We start from the raw sequence: 24,320 nt of genomic DNA on the forward strand, positions 1-24,320 counted from the left end.
GCCAGAGGTGATACAGTGGCCAAAGCTAAGCTTATCAATGGCTAAATATTCAAAATACAAAAACCTGCATTTTATTAATGTTAGATTTTTCTCTTAATATAAACACTCATTATATTAGGTCAGCTGAGCAGCCTGCAGTCTTAATCAAAATTAATACAAGGAACACTGGAAGTCAACAGGCAGAAAATTAGTATGTAGGCAGGGGAGACGTGGAGAAGCAGGACAGCATGTTCTTCTACGTCTAAGGTGCATAAATGTATCTGCAAACAATGGCTGTCTACACTTTTTTGTTACTTTATGGGACTACCTGTACCTGTTTATTTTTTGGATAGCAGACTATTACAGATTCTGTATGAAATATCTCACAAACTGACTGGTTTTCTGTTAAGGATGAATTAGGACTTTAACAAAAAAAAAGAGGGAATTTAATTTGCATATTATTTTGAAAATGTGCCACTTTATTCTACTAAATAATAAAATAAAATTAACTTTGGTTAAAACGTAGTTAAGTGATAGTTCAATTACAAACACACAGCATACAGTAGCTAATGTTTATCTGAATAATTAATCAGAGTTTGGGCTTACGCTTGCATCGAGGCAGAAATGACAATGAAAAGCAATGCCTGTGCACTGGTTTTATTCTGTAAGGGACTGCACAACACGCTCTGAATGTCAATTTCTGGTATTGAGACTTGGCAGAGCCGGGTGCAGATTCTTAAGAAATCACTCCGATGCCTGCCAAGTTTAGCTTTATATAAGAATCTGCACAGCACAGGGTTAAAGACAGAATTAGTTTATACATTACCTTAGTTACCTTTTTAATGCATGATTCGAGTCAGCTTAGAAGTGCAGCTATAACACTGAACCCAACACATCTAGTGCTAAAACATTGCCAGACATTTTATTTGTGTCTTATTTTGTGTATGTGTCTATGTGTGTGTGTATTTGAATGTGTATCTCGGTGTGCATGTGTGTGTGAGTTGTGCCTGTTTCCATGTGTGTGAATTTGTGCACATTTGTGTGTGTGTGTGTGTGTTATTCATATGTTAATCGACAGGCCTGAAGACCATTGTGGGTGCTCTAATCCAGTCTGTGAAGAAGCTGTCGGACGTGATGATCCTGACCGTCTTCTGTCTCAGTGTCTTCGCTCTGATTGGACTGCAGCTGTTCATGGGGAACCTGCGGAATAAATGCGTGATCTGGCCGATCAACATGACGGCTCTGTACCCGCCGAATGGCAGCCGGGCTTTTGACTGGGGTGAATACATCATGAACACCTGTAAGTGTTGACTTTAAAACTTGATTAAACTTTGGGACGCGTATGCAGCATTAGAGATTCTTTGACTTAGTCATGATGTCTGAGGGATGAAATATTAACAGAAACGCTGACTCACTCGGGTAACACAGACTCTTTGCCCAGTGGCCAATGCAAGTGACTGCTCTCTCTCTCTCTTTTTTTAATAGCTAATTTCTACTTCCTCCCTGGTCAGCTTGATGCTCTGCTATGTGGAAATAGTTCTGACTCAGGGTAAGCCAGTACTTCGCTCAGTAAATCCTCACAATGATATTTATGCTATGTTTACAGGAGCTGTCTGCCATATTCCTGTTGTTCCACCACACATCTTAACCATTATTAGAAATTTAACATGGGGTCAGTCGGTGTTTGGGGTATTTCAGCATCAGATCCTTTTGCTGGGATGACCCAGCTAATTTCTCCAGTCACAGCCATTACGAGGCCTTGTTGACGCTTTCTTCCAGTGCAGTTACTCCTTGTGACATCAATGTATTCTTGTTTTCTTCAATAGGTCCTCCATTGGTCAACATTTCTAAAGTATATTTTGACTCACGCTTTCTTGCTCTAGTTTGTGCTAGTGCTCCACATTCCTCCTAAATACTGCTACCTGTCATATGTTGGGCTGTGGTTTTATGCCTGTAAGATTCTGTTGAGCTCCAGCCAGTTAAACTTTTGATGCTTAGATATGGCTTATTGTTGTATTTGGCGGTCCCGGGCATTGTGGTGTAACCACGGCCCTGTCTTGCATATCTCCAGGGGATATTTGATCGTATTTTGATCTGATGGATTCACAGGGTGTGTAGATTAAAGAAAATCAAAAAGCACACGAGATGTTTTTCATCTCGTTGCATCCAGGGCAGGAATGTAGATCAGGATGCATGTTATCTTACCTGTGTCGATGTCAAAGTGGTGCTTTTCATTCACTTTTAAATGACGGTTTTCGGTATTGCTCTGTTATCCTCTATCAGACGATGTCCAGAGGGTTTTACATGTATGAAAGCTGGAAGGAACCCCAACTACGGTTATACCAGCTTTGATAGCTTTGGATGGGCTTTCCTCACCCTCTTTCGTCTCATGACCCAAGACTTCTGGGAAAATCTCTACATGCTGGTAACGACTTGTTTTATTAAAGCCTCTCAGTGCCCAGTAGCTACCTCTCCCTCAGCAGCACACTTCATCATAAAAAATATATATGAATCATCAGATTAGCATGGATGTCTGAATGACTCAGCACTTTTGGATGCTTTTAGGGACACAAATGCATGTGCAAATTCGGTATGTGCACCAAAATCTGTTAAGGTAGCTGCACTACCATGACTATGAGCTGGAATATTTCCTGCTTCTGTAGACCATCACCATCACAAGCGTAATAGCTTCTCCTTTTTTGGCGAAATAGGTTTATGTTGTAGTGTGTGTATGTGTATGTGTGTGCAGACTATAAGGCATCGTTTCAGTATGGACGTTTTCCCGGAGAAGGTCTTCAGACTGTAGAAACATCAGAAATGCTGACATAGCACACAATATAGAGTGCATACTAAAATCCAGCAGAAAAAAATCCATAAACATTCAAATAACTGGGCACCAAGGTGGATTTCAGTTGTATTTTATCATTACTTATTTCATTTTAGTCTTAATCTTGCATGATAAAATACTGATTCATTCACTTTTATGCTATGTCTGTGTTTTCTGTGAGACTCTTCGAGCTGCAGGGAAGACGTACATGATCTTCTTTGTGCTGGTCATCTTTGTGGGCTCCTTCTACCTGGTGAATCTCATCTTGGCTGTGGTGGCCATGGCTTATGAGGAGCAAAACCAAGCCACGATTGAAGAGGCACAGCAGAAAGAGGCAGAATTCAAAGCCATGCTCGAACAGCTCAAGAAGCAACAGGAAGAGACTCAGGTCTGTCATACTCTCTAATATACATACAACAATATGCATTTTTCATAGTTTTAGGTTACCATGTCTTTTTTTTTCTCTCAGGCTGCTGCCATGGCAACATCTGCTGGCACTGTGTCAGAGGCTGCGTTAGAAGATGAAGGTGGGGGGCACTTGTCCCGCAGTTCCTCAGAGGTCTCCAAGCTGAGCTCCAAGAGTGCAAAAGAGCGTCGCAATCGCAAAAAGAAATGGCGACAAAAAGAACAGGAGAAAGAGAAAGGAGACAGTGAGAAGGTGGTTAAGTCCGAGTCAGATGATGGCAGCAAGAAAAGCACCATTCGATTCCCAGGGAGTCGACTGGGAAGGAAGACGTCCATTATGAACCAGGTAAAGTTAGCGAGAAAAGCCTTAAACTCGAGAGCTTCAGCAGTGGCCCCATAGACTGTATATAAAAGATGGCTGTGGATGCTGTGACGTCACTAGTGGTGTTGTGGCCTTCTAAATCGAAGTAAAAACATTAACGCTCATCCTCCAGCTTCGCTGTACTAATGTGTTAACATTATTCTAACCTGTTTTTAGCCACCAGGTAGCAAATTTTTATATGACAGTTAGCCCAACTTCAGTAATCCTACAGCCATTGCTGCTGTTTAGTTTTCTGTCTTCATGTATGTCCGAACTGACAGTAGAGCAGTACGTTTTTGTTTTTTAGAACATGGTATATCATCTTTAGAAGGAAACTAGCGAGTTAACTACCTGCTAATCTGTTAAACTTTGTAAATCCTGTTTTTCGTTTCCTGGATGAGCAGCCACACTGAACATCTTATTGGAGATGAAAAAATCTGGGTTGTCACACACACACACACACACACACACACACACACACACACACACACACACACACACACACACACACACACAGCAATGGCTACATCACTTTAACATACAGACCGAAGGAGCTGGGATCAAACCATGACTTTCAGACTGTTGGATGAGTCACTGTACCTGTTCATACTCTTGAATCACAGCTACCCAGATGCAAAAGGCACCAACAGAGCCCCCACATGTTAAGTTTAGTGACTACAATTACTTGCACTTACACCTAGCAGTCTGTTAGTAAAATCTACCTGTCATTCAAAACAGCTATTCCTATAATAATGTATAACTTTAAGCTTTAAAATTAAAATGGGTGAGTTGTATAAAAAATGTTTTATTTTTGCTATAAAGTTGGACATTTTAACATGTGGGTATAAGGGGATTGAGTTACTTTTGTAGCCAGTCTCTTGTGGCCATTTAAGGAATTGCAGAGGCCGGGATTTGTATGGGGATCCAACAAGTGTATGTGTGCTCATCCAAAGCTTGGGTGGATGTGACGATATCTTTTCAGCTTCTTCCTGCACTTGGTGGTTAAAGCAGTGACCTCATTGTGGTATCAGCTGTATCAGCCTCTCTTGAGCCACAGCCCTCTTGGGACTCTTCCTGCCACTTCAGTTGTCATACAGGCAGTTTTCCTACTCTTCTTTCACTCATTGCAGGACCTTTTGAGACTTTGGTTTCTTACTACTTTGTCTACATTTGTTGGCCAGTCCTCTGTACTTTATTTGTGCTTGTACGTATTTGTATTACTTTATCTTTCCCTGCATTGTAGTTGCAGGCAGGATAGAACAAAATAATGATCAAAATAACTCAAAAGCTTGCAGTGAGCTTTTCTTTTGTTAAACATTGTTATGTAATTTTTTCTCAATGAACTGCACAATGTGTAATGCTGAAGATTTTCAACATTAATACTTCACTTATTAAGATCTAATGTGTCATTTAAGTGTGACTTTTAAGATACAGTTAATCGTTTTTTTAATATTTTTTTTTAGTTGGAATAAAAATGGACCGAGATGAACATCACTGTTTTGCCTATTTGCCACATATGTGGCGTGGTGCATAAAAATGTAATATGTGTCTACACCCTCAGCCTCAAGATATGAAGGATCATTTCTATGTTTATCATCTGAGAAGTGATCCCCTTCACCAAAGAGGCGAAAATGTGATAGTAATATTGCAGGGTTTACTTTACAATAGAAGGCGTCTCGAGGCTACTGTTGTTGTGATTTGGTGCAATATAAATAAAATTGAACTGAATAGAAAAAGACAATGGGACCAGCATCTAGATAAAATGTTATTGTCTTATTCTTATTGTCAGCAGATTAAACATAACCCTCCAAGTTCCATACAGCTGACGAGATGGCTAAATAACAACAGCAGCTAGTTTTGAGCTAACATTATGCCTGCTAATGTTAGACTCAAGGGTCCTAAAAATCACACTTTCTCACTGATAAAGAGTTCAATTACATTCTCACGTTTTACTAGTTTATTAGATAAGTGTCTGAATCTAACAAGGAATTCACTTCAAGGAAAGTTACAATAACACTGACTAACAGAGGCTAACGACAGCTAACAGCGGCAAAAACGGCAGAGCTTAACGACTTACCCAATGTCGCAGTCATCAGTCTCCTGCTACCGAGTGGTGAGATTTTACACACTGTAATGTTATTTTTTTTGAGCAATGCATTTCTTCTTGAAAAGCAATATAACATGTATTAAATATATTATGGTTATATTTTGTGCCTACTGCCTATTTTTCATTTCTTTTTAGTTCCCTTCCTCTGATTTATTCTTGGTTTATATACCCCACCTGTACACATCAACTAACTCCTGCTGTTTTTAATAACTCCTTAATTCTCCCTGTCCTCATTTATTTCTCCTCTTTCAGTCACTACTCAGCATCCCAGGCTCACCCTTCATGTCGCGCCACAACAGCCGCAGCAGCATCTTCAGCTTCAAAGGCCGTTCCAAGGACATGGGCTCAGAGAATGAATTTGCAGACGACGAGCACAGTACAGTAGAGGAGAGCGAAGACCGTAGAGGATCCCTGTTTATACCTTACCGTCGCAACAGCTACAGTGGCTACAGCCAGGGCTCATCACGCATCCATCCGCTGGCACCTCACTCTGGAGGGAAGAGGAACAGCACAGTGGACTGCAATGGCGTGGTGTCTCTCATCGGCCCTGGGCCCGGCAGACGGCTTCTGCCTGAGGTGAAAATAGATAAGGCAGCCACTGATGACAGTGTAAGGACGTCCATGGGACACCTAATACAGTTTAGGCATGATGGTGGTGGCCCGGGGTTCTGCAGCTTCTCCTTCACAACCTCTTCCCCTGCCTCTTGTTCCTCTTTTCCCTAAACCCAGTACCTCCTTTTTTCCCGCTCCCTGAGTACACAGAATCTGTTTTATTTTTTCACCATACACTGACTCTTAGACTTCCAGCCTGATCTAATGCCTTTTCACTTCTTTTTTTAGCAGCACTAGAAGTCACTAACCAGTTGAAAGAGCATCCGCAAACTCACTGCCTTGCCAGAATCATCACCATTACTTCACTAAAATAATGCATAACAGTAATGCGTAATGAGATCAGCCCTTTCGAGTTGCCCTAACAGTTCAATCACTGAGAAAAAATCTTTATTATACGAAATTCTTTTCATTCTTTACTTCTACTTCTTCATTCTTGAGGGCTTTGTACATCTGGACACATACTATTTTCTATCACTGTTCTTATCTGGAGTTCTTTTTTCTTCTTCTTCCTTTCAGCCTCACTCTCCCTCTGCTGCCTTCTCTTTCCTCCTTGCCCTCATTTATCCTCTGCTTCTGAGAAATGGATGGTGCAACGACAAATATGAAACCTTTTTTTTCCTATAATAAATGTCTCTTGTCATTCTAGCTAGCATGGTTGAACCCTCTTTTATTGTCAACCAATCTACCTGCTTTTTACCTTCTCTAAAGTTTAGCATGATGTGTCACTAAATGATGTGTTGATGTCTTCCACTCTTGTTGACATGCATGCCACTGCATGCATTTTACTGTTGCTTAGGGATTGTATTTTTGTCATGCACAGTAAATGATGGCGAAATTAGAATGTGCTACCTTAAATTCTCAAAAGTAAAAATACCTCAAATCAGATTAAATCATAATGGAAAAAAGAGGAATTTGAAATTGAGCCCTCTTTCAAAAAAAAGTTTTAAATAAATCCTGGTTCTTTACCTGGTTGTGCTAATTTAAGGCACCTATTTGAGAATTTACAGTAAGAACTTGAAATGTATTTGATTATATTTTCTGGAAAATGTAGAATATCAGTACATTATTTGATACTAAAGCGACATTTCTTTTGCCTTGTGAGCAGACCTCAGATCTCTTTCATGATTTAGATGGATCAAGTTGCATCTTGTGGCAACTGCTGTTGTAATTTGGCACTATATAAATAAAATTGAATTGAATTGAATTTAGATAGCTGTGGAGCACGAGGTTGAATGTCTGTTTATATTCATGTAATGACCGTGACATCATGTCTTTCTCTGAGTACAGACTACAGATGTTGAGATTAAGAAGAAGCACTCTGGCTCTCTCATGGTGTCTGTGGATCAGCTCAACTCCTCCTTCAAAGGGAAGGACCGTGCCAACAGTCAAATGAGTGTAGTCACCAACACTCTGATAGAGGGTACAGAGAGTTTATATGTTTCTCTTTTTCTTTCTAATCCTGTGCTGTTAATTGTCAGATTAGCTCTTAGTGCTAAAACACGTTGAGGACATGAAAATGCACAAGTAAAAACAACATCAGTATCAACTAAGTGACAGCTGTTGTTGCAACTTGTTAGTATATGCCCATAAGTTGCATGTAATTATCACATAAGTGAGGTGTTCAGGAGTCTAGATGTTACAGCACATAATGTCACTTAAATAACTAAATGTTAAACATTTCACGTCCCCCCTTTTCCTCCGTCTCTTTGTGCAGAATTGGAGGAGTCTCAAAGAAAGTGTCCTCCCTGCTGGTACAAGTTTGCTAACATCTTTCTCATCTGGGAATGCTGTCCCATGTGGCTAAAACTCAAGCACATAGTCTACTTGATTGTCATGGACCCCTTTGTTGACCTGGCCATCACCATCTGTATTGTTCTCAACACCCTTTTCATGGCCATGGAGCACTACCCAATGACTCCACATTTTGAAGAGGTCCTGTCTGTTGGAAACCTGGTAAGAAGCTGCAGTCAGTCCTTATTTAGTCTTTTTTCTTACTGTTTCCATTCGTTTTTGTTGTTGTTTTATGACTGCATGCTCAGTATGTCTCTCAGGAGGTACAGAAATGTCGTAGGTGTATTGTGTGCCTCAATTACCTCAAGCCAACTCATCAAAGCTTCATTTGATATGTGCACTTAAGAATATATACACATACCGTATACAGGAATCTGATGGGGTCTCATTAAAGATTTAGTACCATTTTAATGTAGCCAACTAGGCTTCCCTGCCAAACTTTTATCACGTCCACTCACTCTTCATCCATTGCATCTTGCTTCCTTCAAGTCTGCTGAACTCTTAACTTGCTCTCAGCTGCTTGCATACAGACATAAGCCTGTTCAACGCTGATTTGACCAAGTACATATTAACAAGATCTGTCGCAGACATTCTGGTTTGTCTGTACTCTGTCTGTGCTACCAGATATCACTGTCGCACAGCTGTCTGAGGGCAGAAATACTGGCACAGTGTCAGATATTAAGACAGGAAATGAGGTCATAGGCATTGGCATGCAGTCCAGGAACTGAACTCAGAGGAATCTGCGCAGTATGATGGATGGTGCAGTGTGAATCACTGGGTGTTCTCTGCAGCACTAACTGGACACATGGTTAGCAGAAGGACAATACAAAGCAACGAGTAATATAGTTAATTACGAATTCTGCTGAAACATATCTTGGTTCATTTTTTAACCAGAAATACTTCAAATGCAATCTAAGCATGCCTCTTTATCCTGTTTCCCGAGGAAACATATTAACATATTCTTCATGTTTTTCTCTGTGTGGGTCTTTAGGTTTTCACTGGCATCTTTGCTGGGGAGATGTTTGCCAAGCTAATTGCAATGGATCCCTACTATTACTTCCAGGAAGGCTGGAACTGCTTCGATGGCTTCATTGTGACTCTGAGTTTAGTTGAGCTGGGACTGGCTGATGTGGAAGGCCTGTCAGTGCTCAGGTCTTTCCGATTGGTACGTGGAAAATAAGAGACATTTGATTTGACCTTTTGTGGCCTTAATGTACAAGCTAGTATCAGGTAAATATTTGTGCAGCTCTCTTTCTTACTGATCATCAGATCAAGGCTGACGTTAAGCCTGGCTTCTGTATTAAATTGCCATCAGGTTGTGTTTTCCAGATATGAAAAACTATAATTAACCCTGTTCGTTTGTTTTGTGCTTCTCTTGTAGTTGAGAGTGTTTAAATTGGCCAAATCATGGCCAACACTCAACATGCTGATCAAGATCATTGGCAACTCAGTGGGAGCTCTGGGTAATCTAACCCTGGTGTTGGCCATCATTGTCTTCATCTTTGCCGTGGTGGGAATGCAGCTATTTGGCAAAAACTACAAGGACTGTGTGTGTAAGATTGCGGAAAGCTGCGAGCTGCCACGCTGGCACATGCATGACTTCTTCCACTCCTTCCTAATTGTGTTCAGAGTGTTGTGTGGGGAATGGATTGAGACCATGTGGGACTGTATGGAGGTGGCAGGACAGACAATGTGTCTAACGGTCTTCATGATGGTCATGGTGATTGGTAACCTAGTGGTAAGCAAAGACAGACATTACATAGTGTACATGCTCCTGAATTATAGTAATCCATTGAAGTTTAATAGATACATTGCTGTGAAAAAGTACTTGCAGTTTTCATGATTTCTTTGTTTTTTGCATATTTGTCACACTTACAATTTTCAGATTATCTAACAATATTAGACAAAGATAGTAAATACAAAATGGTGTTTTTATGATGATTTCACTTATTAAAGAAAATACTATCCAAACCTACCTGCACCTTGTCTAAAAAAGTAATTACCCTCCTTGTCAAAACACAGTTTTTGGAAAGCTGAGTTACAGCCAACCCAGACCAGTTAAATCAAGAAATCACTTAAATAGAAGTTGTCTGACAAAGTGAAGTAGGCTAAAAGATCTCAGAAAGCAACACATCATGCCGCAGTCTAAAGAAATAGCCGAGAAACAAAGTCACTGACATCTATCAGTCAGGAAAGTGTTACAAAGCCATTTCTAAGGCTTTGGGAACTCCAGTTGACCACAGCGAGAGACATTATCCATAAACAGAGACAACTTGGAAAAGTGGTGAACTTTCCCAGGAGTGGCCCACGAAAATCTGATTCATCCAGGACGTCACAGAAGAAGCCAGAACAATATCTAAAGAACTGCAGACCTCAGCTGTCTCAGTTAAGGTCAGAGTTCATGATCAACAATAAGAAACACACTGGGCAAAAATGGCATTGAGTGGCACAGTTCCAAGGAGAAAACTACTGCTGACCAAAATGAACCTCAAATTCTCGTCTCAAATTTGCCTAAAAACATCTTGATGATCCCAAAGACTTTTGGGAAAATATTGAGACAAAACCTGAACTTTTTGGAAGGTTCAAGTGCTGTTCCATCTGATGTAAAACTGACACAATATTTCATAAAAAGAACATCATACCAACAGTCAGACATGGTGGCGGTAGTGTGATGGTTTGGGGCTGTTTTGCCACTTCATGGTGATTTTCCGTAATTGATGGAACCATGAATTCTGTTTTCTTCGAGAAAATCCTGACGGAGAATGCCTGCCTATCAGCTTGTGCCATCAAGTACAAGTACACTTAAGAAGCAAGACAATTATCCAAAGCACACCAGAAGGTCCACCTCATTTTGGAGTGCCTAGTCAAAGGCAGGAGTTAAATCTCATTGTGATGCCTTAGCACGAACTTAAACAGGCTGGTATAACAGGATCTTCAAAAAAAACCCAGCGTGGCTAAATTTAAAGAAAAGATGTGAAATGTGAAAGCCCCATTGTCAGTCGCAAATGCTCCATTGCAGTTCTTACCACCAACTACGGTACAATCAGTTGTTAGCCTTAGGTGGCAATAGCTTTTTCACATGGGCCAGGTAGATTTGGACAACTTTTTCCTTAAAAAAAATTCAGTTATTATTTAAAAAATGCATTTTGTGTTTACTCTGGTTATTTTTTTAAAATTGAAATTTCTATGATGATCTGAAACACGTGTGAAAAATATGCAAAAAAAGAGAAATGCAAAGGTGGCAAATGTTTTTTCCCAGCGCTGTATATTGTGAGTGCTAAAATGAGAGTTTCTGTCTATTTTCTCTTTGAGGTGCTGAACCTGTTTCTGGCCCTGCTGCTGAGCTCATTCAGTGCAGACAACCTTGCTGCCACCGATGATGATGGTGAGCCCAACAACCTCCAGCTCGCGGTTGCTCGCATTAAGCTTGGGATTGCCTGGTTCAAGGCAAACATGCGGGTTTTTGTAGCCACAATGCTAAAGAAGGTACCACATAATTGAACATTTATACACCTCCTTGTTTAAATAACATTGTTTTGTGTCAGACTCCTATTTGATGGCAGTTTGTTTTCTAATAGCGATTTTTCATTGGTTATTTTATCACTATGACAAGCAGCCTGTCGAAGATGAACAGAAGCCTTTGGATGAAATGTATGAGAAGAAGCTCAACTGCATTGCAAATCACACAGTGGATATCAATCGAGGACTGGACTATGCTAAAAATGGCAATGGGACCACCAGCGGAATTGGGAGCAGTGTGGGAAAGTACATGATTGATGACGACTACATGTCCTTCATCCACAACCCAAACCTCACTGTCTGCGTTCCAATCGCTGTTGGCGAGTCTGACTTTGAAAACCTTAATACTGAAGATTTCAGCAGTGAATCCGATGTGGAAAACAGCAAAGATGTGAGTATCATCTGCGCTTGCTTTGCAGGTAGTTTTAGTAAATTATTGTTTTGATGTCAGAGATGATGAGGTTGCTAAATATAACATGGTAGGAAGCAATGCAATAGTGCAGTAAACAGAATAAAGTTGAGTATATCGTGCAATATGCGGTAAGTGGAACTCATCTGAGTTGCCACACTGGAGAGACTTAGTTTAACTGACATTTAAGAACATCCATTTAGACAGGAGCGCTGTAACACTGAGCCTGAGTGCTGACCCTGCAGACAGCCAAGAACAGCAGGCAGACAACAGACTGCCCTGGTGAGATGACAGAGAAGCAGAGTCACAGTCTACTGTACAGTATAAATGGAGGAGAAGGATAGCCAGACCCAAAGTGTGTGGAGAAGTCTGATGGGTGGGTCACCTTGACCTAGTTTGTTGTAGGAAGAAAGGAGATAATGCCGCTGAATCACTACTGTCCCTGCATCAGGTTTATATTCTACTAAGCTTCCTCAACCACAAAAATCCACCCAGCGCTGCAGCCGGCCAGAGGGCACGCTGCAGGGCGAGAGCCAGTTAGAAAAGCATGAAGCCTATTTTGTAAAAAGAATTTTAAAAAATGGTGGAGAAAAATGGGAAGAAAGGGTGAATGTTGATAAAAATGCCCATTCACTCTTCAGTGAACTGAACTGTCCTGAGTGTTTGTGAGTGTTTTTGTCGAGTTAACAGTAAACGACTAATAGCAAACGTGTATCTAAAGTATTAAATGAATCGTGTGATTAAAACACACATTACCTTGCATCCTCTTTTCCCTCACAACACAGATAAATCCCCCGATTCTTTCAAATGTGTGCCAGTGCAATCCCTCCATTGTGTTTTGTGAGGTTTTGGTTTTTTTCTACTTAGGTTCTGTTTTGAGTGTTTGCTGTTTGCTGGTGTTTTCAATGCATTTGAGCTCTCAGGGCCACCGTATAATGACTATTATTAACAGTTGAAAGAATTACTGATTATCTCTAGTGACTAACATGACTTTTAATAACTGCGCTACATGGCTGTAACGTGTATACCTCCATTTATAAATCATGTCATGCATATAAACCCAAAGAGTGCATTAATGTAATGGCTTCACTGGCACTGTGCCTTATACATATTGTACGCTTTCAGCATCTCACTGCTGAACCTATAACATTCAGAGAGAAACTAAGAGGTTGAACTGATCTCTTTGTCCTAGTTGGATGACACCAGCTCGTCTGAGGGCAGCACAATAGACATCAAGCCTGATGTGGAGGAGGTGGCAGTGGTGGAGGTTGTGGAGGAGTACCTTGACCCAGAGGCCTGCTGGACAGATGGTAAGTGGTGATTAATTTTTGACTTTTTGGTTAGTAATAACAACAAGCCCACACAATATGTTATCAGTGTACTGTGTTAATGACAGCTTATTCACAGTTCAATCCATGATGTATATCAACAGTCGTGTTTTCATTTGGCATGCAGAGTGTGTGGCCAAATATAAGTGCTGTGATGTTCCCATTACTCACGGCTGGGGGAAATACTGGTGGTTCCTGAGGAAGACCTGCTACCTGATAGTGGAACACAACTGGTTTGAAACCCTGATCATCTTCATGATCCTGCTCAGCAGTGGGGCCCTGGTAAGAACACACACACACACACACACACACACACACACACACACACACACACACACACACACACACACACACACACACACACGCACACACAAACACACGCACACTGTACTGTAAACATGTTTCCAGTTTTGCACACTCTCACAAACAATCTAATTGCCCTACTACAATGTCTAATTAACAGTATGATAAAATGCACATCAAAGCAAGAATACAAGCAACAAATTAGAAAAACATGAACAAAATCAGTTAATGATTGCATTTAGTTCCGAGGATGTGAGCAAGCATCATCTTCTGCTTTTCTTCTGCAACTGCTCTTGATATTATTGCTGATAATGGACAGCAAAGTGCTGTAATGCACCAAGCTTTCAACCAGGAGTTTCTAGCTTAGGCTTGCAGCTTTATCCAGGTGGGAGGTAAAGACAAACTCTTATATGTGGAAGAATGGAAACAGGGAATGAAGGGAACCATCACCCTAGTCTGATATGGTTATCAGTTATTTTTCTTCATGGTGTAAACAACTTATTGTCAACAACAAATGAACACAGCATGTCATCCAGCAAATTCTAACCCAGGTGATTTAGAAGAGTGAAAAGACCTTCATACAGGTAATAACACTGGCTGTTTCATGCCATGCATATTGTCTGTTTGATGTTTCTCTTCTGCTCTTTAGGCCTTTGAGGACGTGTACATAGAACAGAGGAAGACAGTCCGTATCATCCTGGAGTATGCTGATCGTGTTTTCACCTACATCTTCATCCTGGAGATGTTGCTGAAATGGGTGGCTTATGGCTTTGTCAAGTACTTTACAAATGCCTGGTGCTGGTTGGACTTCTTCATTGTTGATGTAAGTACATTTGTATGTGGCTTGGTTACATACTGGCCACATGATGATGGTTTAAGATCGCAACATCCACAGATTTGAGAGTTCAAAGTCAGTGAGTCATTTGTCACACAGAAAAGATGCTCTACTGGGGAAACACATATGTTTGGTTTTTGTTTCTACCAAATGGGCGAATGTCTCAAAAAACATGGTTTTATTCCTTCAGCTAAAAACTAGAGAGATAACAGTTCCTGCACTGCTGAGTCACAGACCTCTTTATCTAGTCAGCAGTGTCTACAAACACCAGGGACCACAGAAACGCATCTTCACATTGCTCCATGCTTCTGTCATGAAGCCTGGAGATTTTGCTTAGTTTCAGTAGCACAATGGCCTCTCTGTCCTGAATGTTTAATCTGGCCTGCAGAGGCATTCAGTGTTTCCCTCTCTTGACAGCTACTGTAATTCATATGTGGTTTATCCTTTTCTCTCATTTGTGTGTGATCTGTTTCTCACGTGAATTCTTTCCTGCATATATATTTAAAAAATGATGTCATAGCTAGTGAAATATCCGGTGCTTCTCAGGAAGTGACAGTTTTTATAGCACTTTTCTTCATTATTTTATGGTTTTGAGAAAAAAAATAATTTGGAAATTTGAGAATTAAAGTGATTGATCACCGAATGTGATGGCACACATTCAATGATATTTTTATTGACAGTTTATTTAATTAGTTGATCATTTCAGTCCCTGACACGGACCTTCCCAAATCCAAATGATTTTTTCCTCAAAATTTGTAATTTAATTCAATTTTATATATTTAGCAATAAATTTATATTTTTTGTCTTGTCGTAATATTGATTTCTATATATATATGTATATATGTGTGTTTTTTTTTATTATGTCCTATGTTGTGCTAAGTCATTCATTTATTTTATTTGTCCTTTGACCACCAATTTATCTTCACCCTTAATTGTGAAGTGCCAGTCTGTCTATGTTAACATTGACATATACATATAAACAAGCATTTAGTTATGTTTAATAGGAATGTAGTATTGTATGTTGTATTCCTGATGGGGGTCAGAAATTGTAAGTATGTTTACCCTGCACACATACCATATGTGTGCATTTATTTTTATGATTATTTGTGTATAGCGTGTATTTTCAGTTACTGCCTCATTGTCTTTTACAATATGTAATGTCACAATAGTTTGTTGAGAACAAAGAACATAGGAGTAGTCAGGTTGCTTCACAAACATCTGCCTTTGTTTTTAACAAACATCCTCGGTTATCAAGATATAAATTACGATTGGAATCTGGCCACTAACTTTCAGTGATCATGTACAAAAGATCAGGTGGTCAAAGAATCATTTGAATATAGCAGTAGAAGAAGAGAGAAACTGACCAAATGACACTGCTGCCCACAAGAAGGACAAAAGAAGGACAAAGAATAAGTGTGTGAGTCTTCGCACGGCCACTTCAATAGTTATTCTTAATTAGCATTATGTTCAATCCCCATTTGTCGTCAGATCTCCTTTAATTCTTTGTGGCACAGATGCAACAAGGTGCCAGAAACAATCCTCAGAGATTTTGGTTCATGCCAACATGACTGCATCACACAGTTGTTGCAGGTTTACTGGCTGCACATCCATGATAGCAATCTCCACATCACCTTCTAGAAAGGTGTGAAGGTGCTCTATTGGACTGAATCTGCTAACTGTGAAGGTCATTTGAGTTCAGTGGCCTCATTGTTAAGATACCAGAAACCAGTGGTATGTTCTCCTACTGGAAGGAGCCATCAGAAGATGGTTACTGTGGTCATAAAGAGATAAACATGGTCAGCAAGACCCCAGAGGAAAATGTCTGCCACACATTATACCAGCAGTACCATGGATTAGACAGGATGAACCCATGTTGTTTATGCCACATTCTGACCCTACCATCCAAATGTTGCAGCAGAAATCGAGACTCGTCAGAACACACAGCATTTTTCTTCTGGTGTCCAATTTTGGTGAGCCCGTGCAAATTCTAGCCTCAGGTTCTTGTTCTTAGTTAAAAGGAGTGCAGAAGACCACACCCAGTGCTGCCGAAGCACATCTGCTTCAGAGGTAGATGTGTTGTGCATTCAGAGATGCTCTTCTGCGTACCTTTGTTGTAAGGAGTGTTTATTTGAGTTAATATGCTTTCCTGTCATCTTAAAGCAGACTGGCCATTCTCCTCTGACCTCTGGCATCAACAAGGCATTTTTAGCCAGAGAACTGCCGCTCAGTGGATATTCTTTTCTTTTTCAGACAATCAGAATCAGAATCAGAATCGTGTTTATTGGCCAAGTATATGTGCAGACAAATACAAGGAATTTGGTTCCGGTAGATGGTGGCTCTCAAGCACAGCAATGTAAAAACACACACACACACACACACACACACACACACACACACACACACACACACACCTATATGTACATTACGCATGCATACACATACATACACAAAGCTGTGTGAACCAACTATAAATAACTAAACTTATGTACATAAAATACAGAAATGAAATGAGGTGGAATGAATACTACAGAATGTACATAAGGTGCAGTTGCAGTCTGGCAGTGGGAAGCAGTGTGACAGGTCAACTGTTTAGGAGGGAGATGGCGAGGGGAAAGAAAGTGTTCCTGTGTCGGGTGGTCTTGGTTTGCAGGCTTCTGTACCATCAGCCAGAGGGCAGCAGGTCAAAAAGTCTGTGTCCAGGGTGTGAGGGGTCTGTGACGATTTTCCCTGCCCGTTTCCTGGTTCTTGAGAGGTACAGATCCTGGATGGAGGGCAGGGGGGCACCGATGATCCTTTCTGCTGCCCGTACAGTCCGCTGCAGTCTGCTCCTGTCCTGTTTAGTGGCTGCACCATACCAGACTGTGATGGAGGAGCACAGGACAGACTCAATGACTGCAGTGTAGAACTGGATCAGCAGCTCCTGTGGAAGACTGTACTTCCCCAGTTGTCTCAGGAAGTACATCCTCTGCTGGGTCTTTTTGAGGATGGAGTTGATGTTGGTCTCCCACTTCATTCTTGTCAACCCTGGAGATGGTCATGTGGGAAAATTCCAGTAGCTCAGCAGTTTTTGAAACACACAGACCAACTGTTCTGGCATCAACAACCACACTGCGTTCAAAGTCATTTAAATCAGTTTGAAATTGAGCAGGTCATCTTGGCCATGTTTACATGTGCTGAGCTGCTGTCCTGTGGTTGGCTGATTAGTTAATGAGCAGTTGAACAGGTGAACCAAATGAAGTGGCCAGTGAGTGCATACACAACATTTGTGAGACTTATAATACAATGTTATGCAGAAGATGTTAATATCACTACAGGACTGATATATATATTCACTTTCATAGAAAGCCCTTTAAATGTAAATCAAAACAATATGCAGTTACTTGGCTGTATATAAGAACAATCAATATAAAACAGCCAAACGTTAAAACTGAGAAATGATATTGTCGCTATAAATGATATGTCAGCAAATCATTTAAAAAGGTTTTAGACATTTATATCACAAATGTGTAGCATCCTTCTTTTATTTGTCTCTGTAGGTGCTTAGAAACTTCACAGTTAGAGCCTCCTTTGTTAAATTTTGGCATTTATAGTGCTTCAAATAGTATCAGTTGTTTTCAGATCTGGACTTTTAAGCAGTTTTGCATTGTCTGGTTTAGAGATGGACCGATCCGATATTACGTATCGGTATCAGTCCGATACTGACCTAAATTACTGGATCGGATATCCGCGAGAAATAAAAAATGTAATCCGATCCATTAAATATCAAAAAAGCATCTCAAAAAACTTGAGACATGGCGTAACTCGGCTCATAACCGTAGCACGTCTGAGCAGTATGCGTCATGTGATAGAGCGGCTGTGTGTATTTGTAGCCTGGCTACCAAACCAGCATTTCATCTCCGAGGAAGTTATCCCAGAGAGAAGTAAAGCAAGTGTGTAAGTTCATCTCTGAATGTTTGTAAAGCGTTCCCATGTTAAGCTTAACAACCGATATATGGAGCCACTGCCTCTCCCTCTCTTGCTGCTACTTCAATCGTGAAACTGCTTAATGATCAGCTGATCGGCTTTTCTGTCGCGAGTCCGTCTCTCTTCTTTGTTTTTGGCCCACTTTGCACCAGAAAGAGGAAACCAGCGGCTGAACAACAGCAGCACGTTTAACCTTGATAAGCTGTTGTTAGAATTTATTTAATATTACTTTCTACACCAGGATCCTTTTCTACGTAGCTGACTGCTGGTAACTGTGCAGGGGCGGATCTAGCAAAGTTTAGCCAGGGGGGCCGATAGGGCATGAACAGGGAAAAGGGGGCACAAAGACATACTTTTCTTTCCTATTCTCATTTAAAATATCTAGCTTTCAATAAATAATTATCTGAATCTTACACCCAAAGTTTTAATCTGATGTAAAATGTATAGAAGTCCATTACTTCGGCGATCGTGGCTCAAGAGTTGGGAGTTCGCCTTGTAATCGGAAGGTTGCCGGTTCGAGCCCCGGCTCGGACAGTCTCGGTCGTTGTGTCCTTGGGCAAGACACTTCACCCGTTGCCTACTGGTGGTGGTCAGAGGGCCCGGTGGCGCCAGTGTCCGGCAGCCTCGCCTCTGTCAGTGCGCCCCAGGGTGGCTGTGGCTACAACGTAGCTTGCCATCACCAGTGTGTGAATGGGTGAATGACTGGATATGTAAAGCGCTTTGGGGTCCTTAGGGACTAGTAAAGCGCTAAATAAATACAGGCCATTTACTGTATATAGTAACTGTTAAGTCTAATATACCCTAGTAAGCTAGTACTTTTTCCTTTGGGAAGGTACCATCTGTGCAGTCTGCAATTCTGTTGAAGAAAGATGTTGAATCTATTTAATTATTCTTGAAAAATAATTGATTTCTGTGCATTTTTTTTACACTGCATCAAATTAAAGTTGATTACATCGATTAAGCATCATCAGGTGGAGGGTGGGGGGTGGTTCCCCATTTTCTTTTGCTGGGAGTTTGCAACCCTATTAGTTAGTTTGCTTAATATTTCTGCTAAGTACTCTTTAAAGTACCAGAATAGGGAGGATGGAGTAGGTTTAATTTTATTAGATTGATCAGTGTTGCTGAACTATGAAATATTTTGGGCGCAGTGTATTTTTTTTTTACATACATGTATAACAGAATAGCTTTAGTGTTGTTGTTTATTTAAACTTGAGTATGAACTTATACAAAATGCAGCAAGATATTTAAAAAACAGTTTTATTGATTAAAAAACACACTATATCGGATTCATATCGGTATCGGCAGATATCCAAATTTATGATATCGGTATCGGTATCGGACATAAAAAAGTGGTATCGTGCCATCTCTAGTCTGGTTGAGTAAGGTCTTCTCTATGAAAGATATAAATAAGGACAATTTTTGTCAAACATTTCCCATTAATGAGCAAGTGATTTTTATGCGCATTAACTTTGTAATGCTTGAAGCTTGCAAAATCAAGTTAAAACTCAGGGTTATCTTCCAATTTACACACAGTGTAAAAACTTCAGCAAAGGTTTGAGCTATAACTTTAGAAAGTGTCGTGCCAAAAGCAAAAGAAATCAGTTTAGACTTGAGAAAAAGAATTGCTTCTGCTCACAAAGCAGGAGATGTATATGGAAGTTTATCACAGCGTTCCTGAGTGTCAAGAACTGGAGCAAGAAGTGTGATCAAGAAATTCAAATAGAGCAACACAGTACAGAACAAGCCTGGCAGAGGCAGAAAGTGAACGATTTCAAAGAGTGGAAAGAAAACTAGTGAGAGATGTGTCTACAGAGCCCAGGACAACTGCAGAGGGTTAGGGTAACCCTACACCTGCAAACCAGACTGAAACAAGCTAAGGAGAAGATCAGAAAAAAGTAGAGATTTTTAGCCACAGATATGCTGCTTATATTTGGAGAAAGAAGGGGAAGGCATACAAGCCAAAATAACACCATCCCTACAGCGAAACATGGTGGTGGGAGCATTAAGCTGTGGGGATGCTTCAGTCCATCTGGAACTGGAAATCTCATCAAGGTGGAAGGAATGAAGAAGAAAGAAGGATATGTGAAGATTTTAAATGAAAACCTCAAGCAGCAAAACTGGGTCTGGGTCGTTGCTTTGTCTTCCATCACAGTGACCCAAAATGCACTTTGCTCCTGGTGAAGAATTACTACCAGAAGACTAAAGTAAAGATTATTGACTAGTCTGCAAAAACACACATGCCAGGAAATAATGGGAAATAATTATGTTTCTTAGTGCAAAGTAAAATAATGTAAGCGCCCAAAATAAAACTAGGATACTTGGAAAAACTGTGTTAAAAACTCATTACTCTTTTTAACAGTACTTGGGGAAAATGAAATTTTCATGGGTTTAACTAAATGGCAGCATATGTTCCAAAGAAGCTTATATATAATATGAAGGTTATCATGCTGGAGATACACTATATATTTATTGTAATATTGTAGGGTCATTACTTTACCATATAAAGTATGTTGATATAAATAAAATGGAATAATGGCCGAAGTGTTTCTCAGTTTAAACATTTGACATGTTCAGGGTTTTTTGTGTGGTTTTTTTTTTTGTTTGTTTTTTTGTTTTTTTATAATTTTCATGTAGGCTAAGTAAAGATTTTCTAAATTTGTGAGTTGGATCCTCTCTTCTTAACAGTTATAGTAAGGGGTCTATCCTATGGGTCATGATGGAAGACAAAAGTGTTAAATTATTCAAGTTACATAGTGGATTTTTATTTATTTATTTATTTTTTGCATAACCCTGAAATATGAAGACATCTCAATATAGTCTGATAACTTAATCCAGATTTTTTTAATGCCGCCCTCTGCCCTAACACTGACCTGTCCTCTCTCTCACAGCAGGTTCCTATAACTGTGTCTCTCTTTAAGTTAAGAGAGACGTTGTGCAGCTATCGAGAGGGACTGAGGGGTCGGTGTTTGGGGGTCCAGGGTAAGGTTGATGTGCTGTGGTGGGACTCCTACTTTCACAGGTTTTTCCTCTCTTCTAACCCTGAAAGTTGTCATCAGCTTCTGCGTTTTCTCTCCCTTCTTTAAGTACAATGCCCTCTGATGTGGAAACTGTACTGTTTTGTATCGTGTACTGTGTGTATATTATTGTGTCACATTGATTTAGTGTTTGTGAACTCATCTCTCCTCTAATTTTTCCCTTTGTTTGACTCTCTTCTCTTCCTCTCACTGTGTCAACCACAAGTTTCTTTCCAGGTGTGCTCACTGTGCTGTTAAGCTGGTTATCACGCTAGACTGGCTTGCCAAACTAAACCAAACTCAAACATAAGCAAACACATTTTTTAAAGAAAGAAAAGGAAAAAAAGAAGTCCGGCTACACTTTATTGACCGTTGTTTATTGTAATAACTCCTGTTTAACCGTTATGCTATATAGATACATATACTTACACATATATAACCTATATATGTACTTATATATATCTGTATATAACCATTCAGCCATCCTTACACTTTAGAGTCCACCTTTCTCTCTATTTCCCCTCTAACTGTGTGGGTCCTCTCTTCTTTTGCCTCTGTCTTTCCCTCTTCTTCTGTCCCTATCTGTGTAGGTGTCTATAGTCACCCTTATAGCTAATGCGTTGGGCTACTCCGATCTAGGCCCGATTAAATCACTCAGGACACTGAGGGCCTTGAGACCCCTCAGGGCCCTGTCACGTTTTGAAGGGATGAGGGTAAGACCCAAGATACCAGGCAGCTGGTCCTTTTGCATGCCGAATAAATAAAAAGTATCAGCGCATGCTATAGATGGCAGAATAGATTTTAAAATGTCTCTGAGGGGACTTTTTTTTTTAAAGATGACTCCTTGGATTAGTGAGAAGCTTTTTGCATGGACGCAGATCATCTCAGATGGTCATCATACATCTGATTTGATTAATCATGTTTCATTTCATATATAATAAATTTAGCATTATTTTAAAGCATTTAGCAGTGACTCCAAATATTAACAAAATTAAACTCTGTCCAATGCTTTATTTAAAAAAGTAGACTGCACTCCAATTTTTTGCTTGAGTGATTCAACACGCTACAATAAAAGCTCTGTTTAGTACCAGCTGAAGGAACAACTAGAGGTTGGTTTGAACTGTCAGGCAAAACAAATTCAAGCTGAGCCATGCAATAGGGTTATGACACAGACCCAAAATGCAGTCTGTTAAGTGCTACAGAGCCCCCAGCTCAAATGAACTGATATCCAAATTAGTAGTCAATCTTTGTGCATACTTCATTTACAGGGTGCACACAGTTAAGTCTGTCCTTAAGTGTGTGTGCACAGTTTCTACATCAGTAGTTGTGATGTAACTGATGTAAATTTTAACTAATAAACAAACAAAACAGAATCTGGTTTAATCTGGTTATTTCATGTGATGGATTGGGTCAGCCTCTGGTTGTTGCTGGGCAAACAAAAACAACAAAAATTTTTATCGTGCCTAGGCTCAGCATCTTCTGGCTTTTGCTCTGGCTCAAGTGTCCTGTTATCTGATATTATCACAGTTTGGCTTTGGCATTGTCACACTGGAAGATCAACAAACTTCTGGTTGCATAACCCCCTCCCCTGACATCCTTGCTCATCACTCCTCAGTGAATTTCATCACCATGATTTTCATGATCACCGTTTTGCAGTTATATTAAGTTATCGCATAGCTGCATTGTCTCTATATTACAACATTAGACAGAACACTAGAGTGTAAAAAAAACGCAAATAATTTTGACATTTGATGTTTGCCTATAGTTTTGGTTTATTTGGCTTTCTGTTTCCATGGCTTGGTGTTTGGAAATGCACATTCCTGTGTTTTCCTCCTAATTCTAACAGCTGTATATCATTCAGGACAGTAAAGTTATCTTTTATATTAACAGTTCATGCAATCATTACTTAATTGATTGAATTAATTTGTTGCATTGACCGGCCACAGCTAACACAAATGTTCTCTTGACATACTGGAACACAAATAGTATACGAGTGTGTATGAATCCAATATACTTTTGATGGGAATAACAATATGCTGGGGCACAATACAAAAAAATCTGATAATGTGGATTAGAAGCTACAAAAGGATAACTTTATAATGATTTGTAACTAGTTGTAAGGAGTTTTAGTTTAATATACCGAGCTGTCAGAAAACAGTACTACGTCATTTAAATGCTGACAGTCAAAAGTGATGAGCTATAAAATTTGTAATATCCCCTTTATTACCAAAACCTATAACACAAACTATTTTAAGCATGGCTTTCTGTTAAAAGTTGAAATAATCAGAGTTCTACACTGTTTTGACTTGTTGTGCATTGTATTGTGCCCTGTTGTTATACTCGCTTGTAGGTTATTGTGATTGGCATGAATTTTTACGAAGCAATCACATAACACAACTTGAGTCTCTAAGGGAGGGAAAGAATGTGCATTTCTATGTAAGTGTGTGTTTCTGTGCAAAATGTTATAACATCTACAAGCAGGTGGTGTTTGATTGCTAACATACACTCTTGTCTGCTCCCCGCCCCCCCTGTTCTTTTTAGGTTGTAGTGAATGCCTTGGTGGGTGCAATTCCCTCAATCATGAATGTGTTGCTGGTGTGTCTCATCTTCTGGCTCATCTTCAGCATCATGGGTGTCAATCTGTTTGCTGGAAAGTATTACTATTGTTTCAATGAGACAGCTGAGGAGTACTTTCTACCGCATGAGGTGAACAACAAAACAGAGTGCTTCGCACTCATCAGTGAAAACTATACTGAAGTCAGATGGAAGAACGTCAAGATCAATTTTGACAATGTGGGCGCGGGATACTTGGCACTCCTACAAGTGGTGAGAAACTTTTTTTTTGCTACTTCTCATTTGTACAATTT

General features: G+C 40.0%; 1 protein-coding gene across 7 annotated transcripts in view; it reads left to right on the plus strand.

The window, feature by feature from the left end:
- The window catches only part of scn8ab (sodium channel, voltage gated, type VIII, alpha subunit b), a 45,557-nt gene that overhangs the window by 16,957 nt on the left and 4,280 nt on the right, over window positions 1–24,320 (plus strand). For 2 of the 7 annotated variants that reach the window (XM_063474235.1, XM_065470870.1), the window contains 17 exons: window positions 1,058–1,279; window positions 1,465–1,528; window positions 2,263–2,404; window positions 2,988–3,194; window positions 3,276–3,557; window positions 5,932–6,288; window positions 7,579–7,711; window positions 8,006–8,244; window positions 9,074–9,247; window positions 9,464–9,820; window positions 11,395–11,568; window positions 11,699–11,992; window positions 13,203–13,320; window positions 13,466–13,620; window positions 14,291–14,464; window positions 22,044–22,166; window positions 23,995–24,279. In XM_063474235.1, the coding sequence (XP_063330305.1) occupies window positions 1,058–1,279; window positions 1,465–1,528; window positions 2,263–2,404; window positions 2,988–3,194; window positions 3,276–3,557; window positions 5,932–6,288; window positions 7,579–7,711; window positions 8,006–8,244; window positions 9,074–9,247; window positions 9,464–9,820; window positions 11,395–11,568; window positions 11,699–11,992; window positions 13,203–13,320; window positions 13,466–13,620; window positions 14,291–14,464; window positions 22,044–22,166; window positions 23,995–24,279 (3,500 nt within the window). Of the gene's footprint in view, window positions 1–1,057; window positions 1,280–1,464; window positions 1,529–2,262; window positions 2,405–2,987; window positions 3,195–3,275; window positions 3,558–5,931; window positions 6,289–7,578; window positions 7,712–8,005; window positions 8,245–9,073; window positions 9,248–9,463; window positions 9,821–11,394; window positions 11,569–11,695; window positions 11,993–13,202; window positions 13,321–13,465; window positions 13,621–14,290; window positions 14,465–22,043; window positions 22,167–23,994; window positions 24,280–24,320 lie in introns of all 7 variants that reach the window. The other 5 variants (XM_065470869.1, XM_065470868.1, XM_065470874.1 and 2 more) reach the window with 3 other exon arrangements.

This window comes from Pelmatolapia mariae, linkage group LG5 (genome assembly GCF_036321145.2).
Source record: "Pelmatolapia mariae isolate MD_Pm_ZW linkage group LG5, Pm_UMD_F_2, whole genome shotgun sequence".
Lineage (NCBI taxonomy): Eukaryota > Metazoa > Chordata > Actinopteri > Cichliformes > Cichlidae > Pelmatolapia > Pelmatolapia mariae.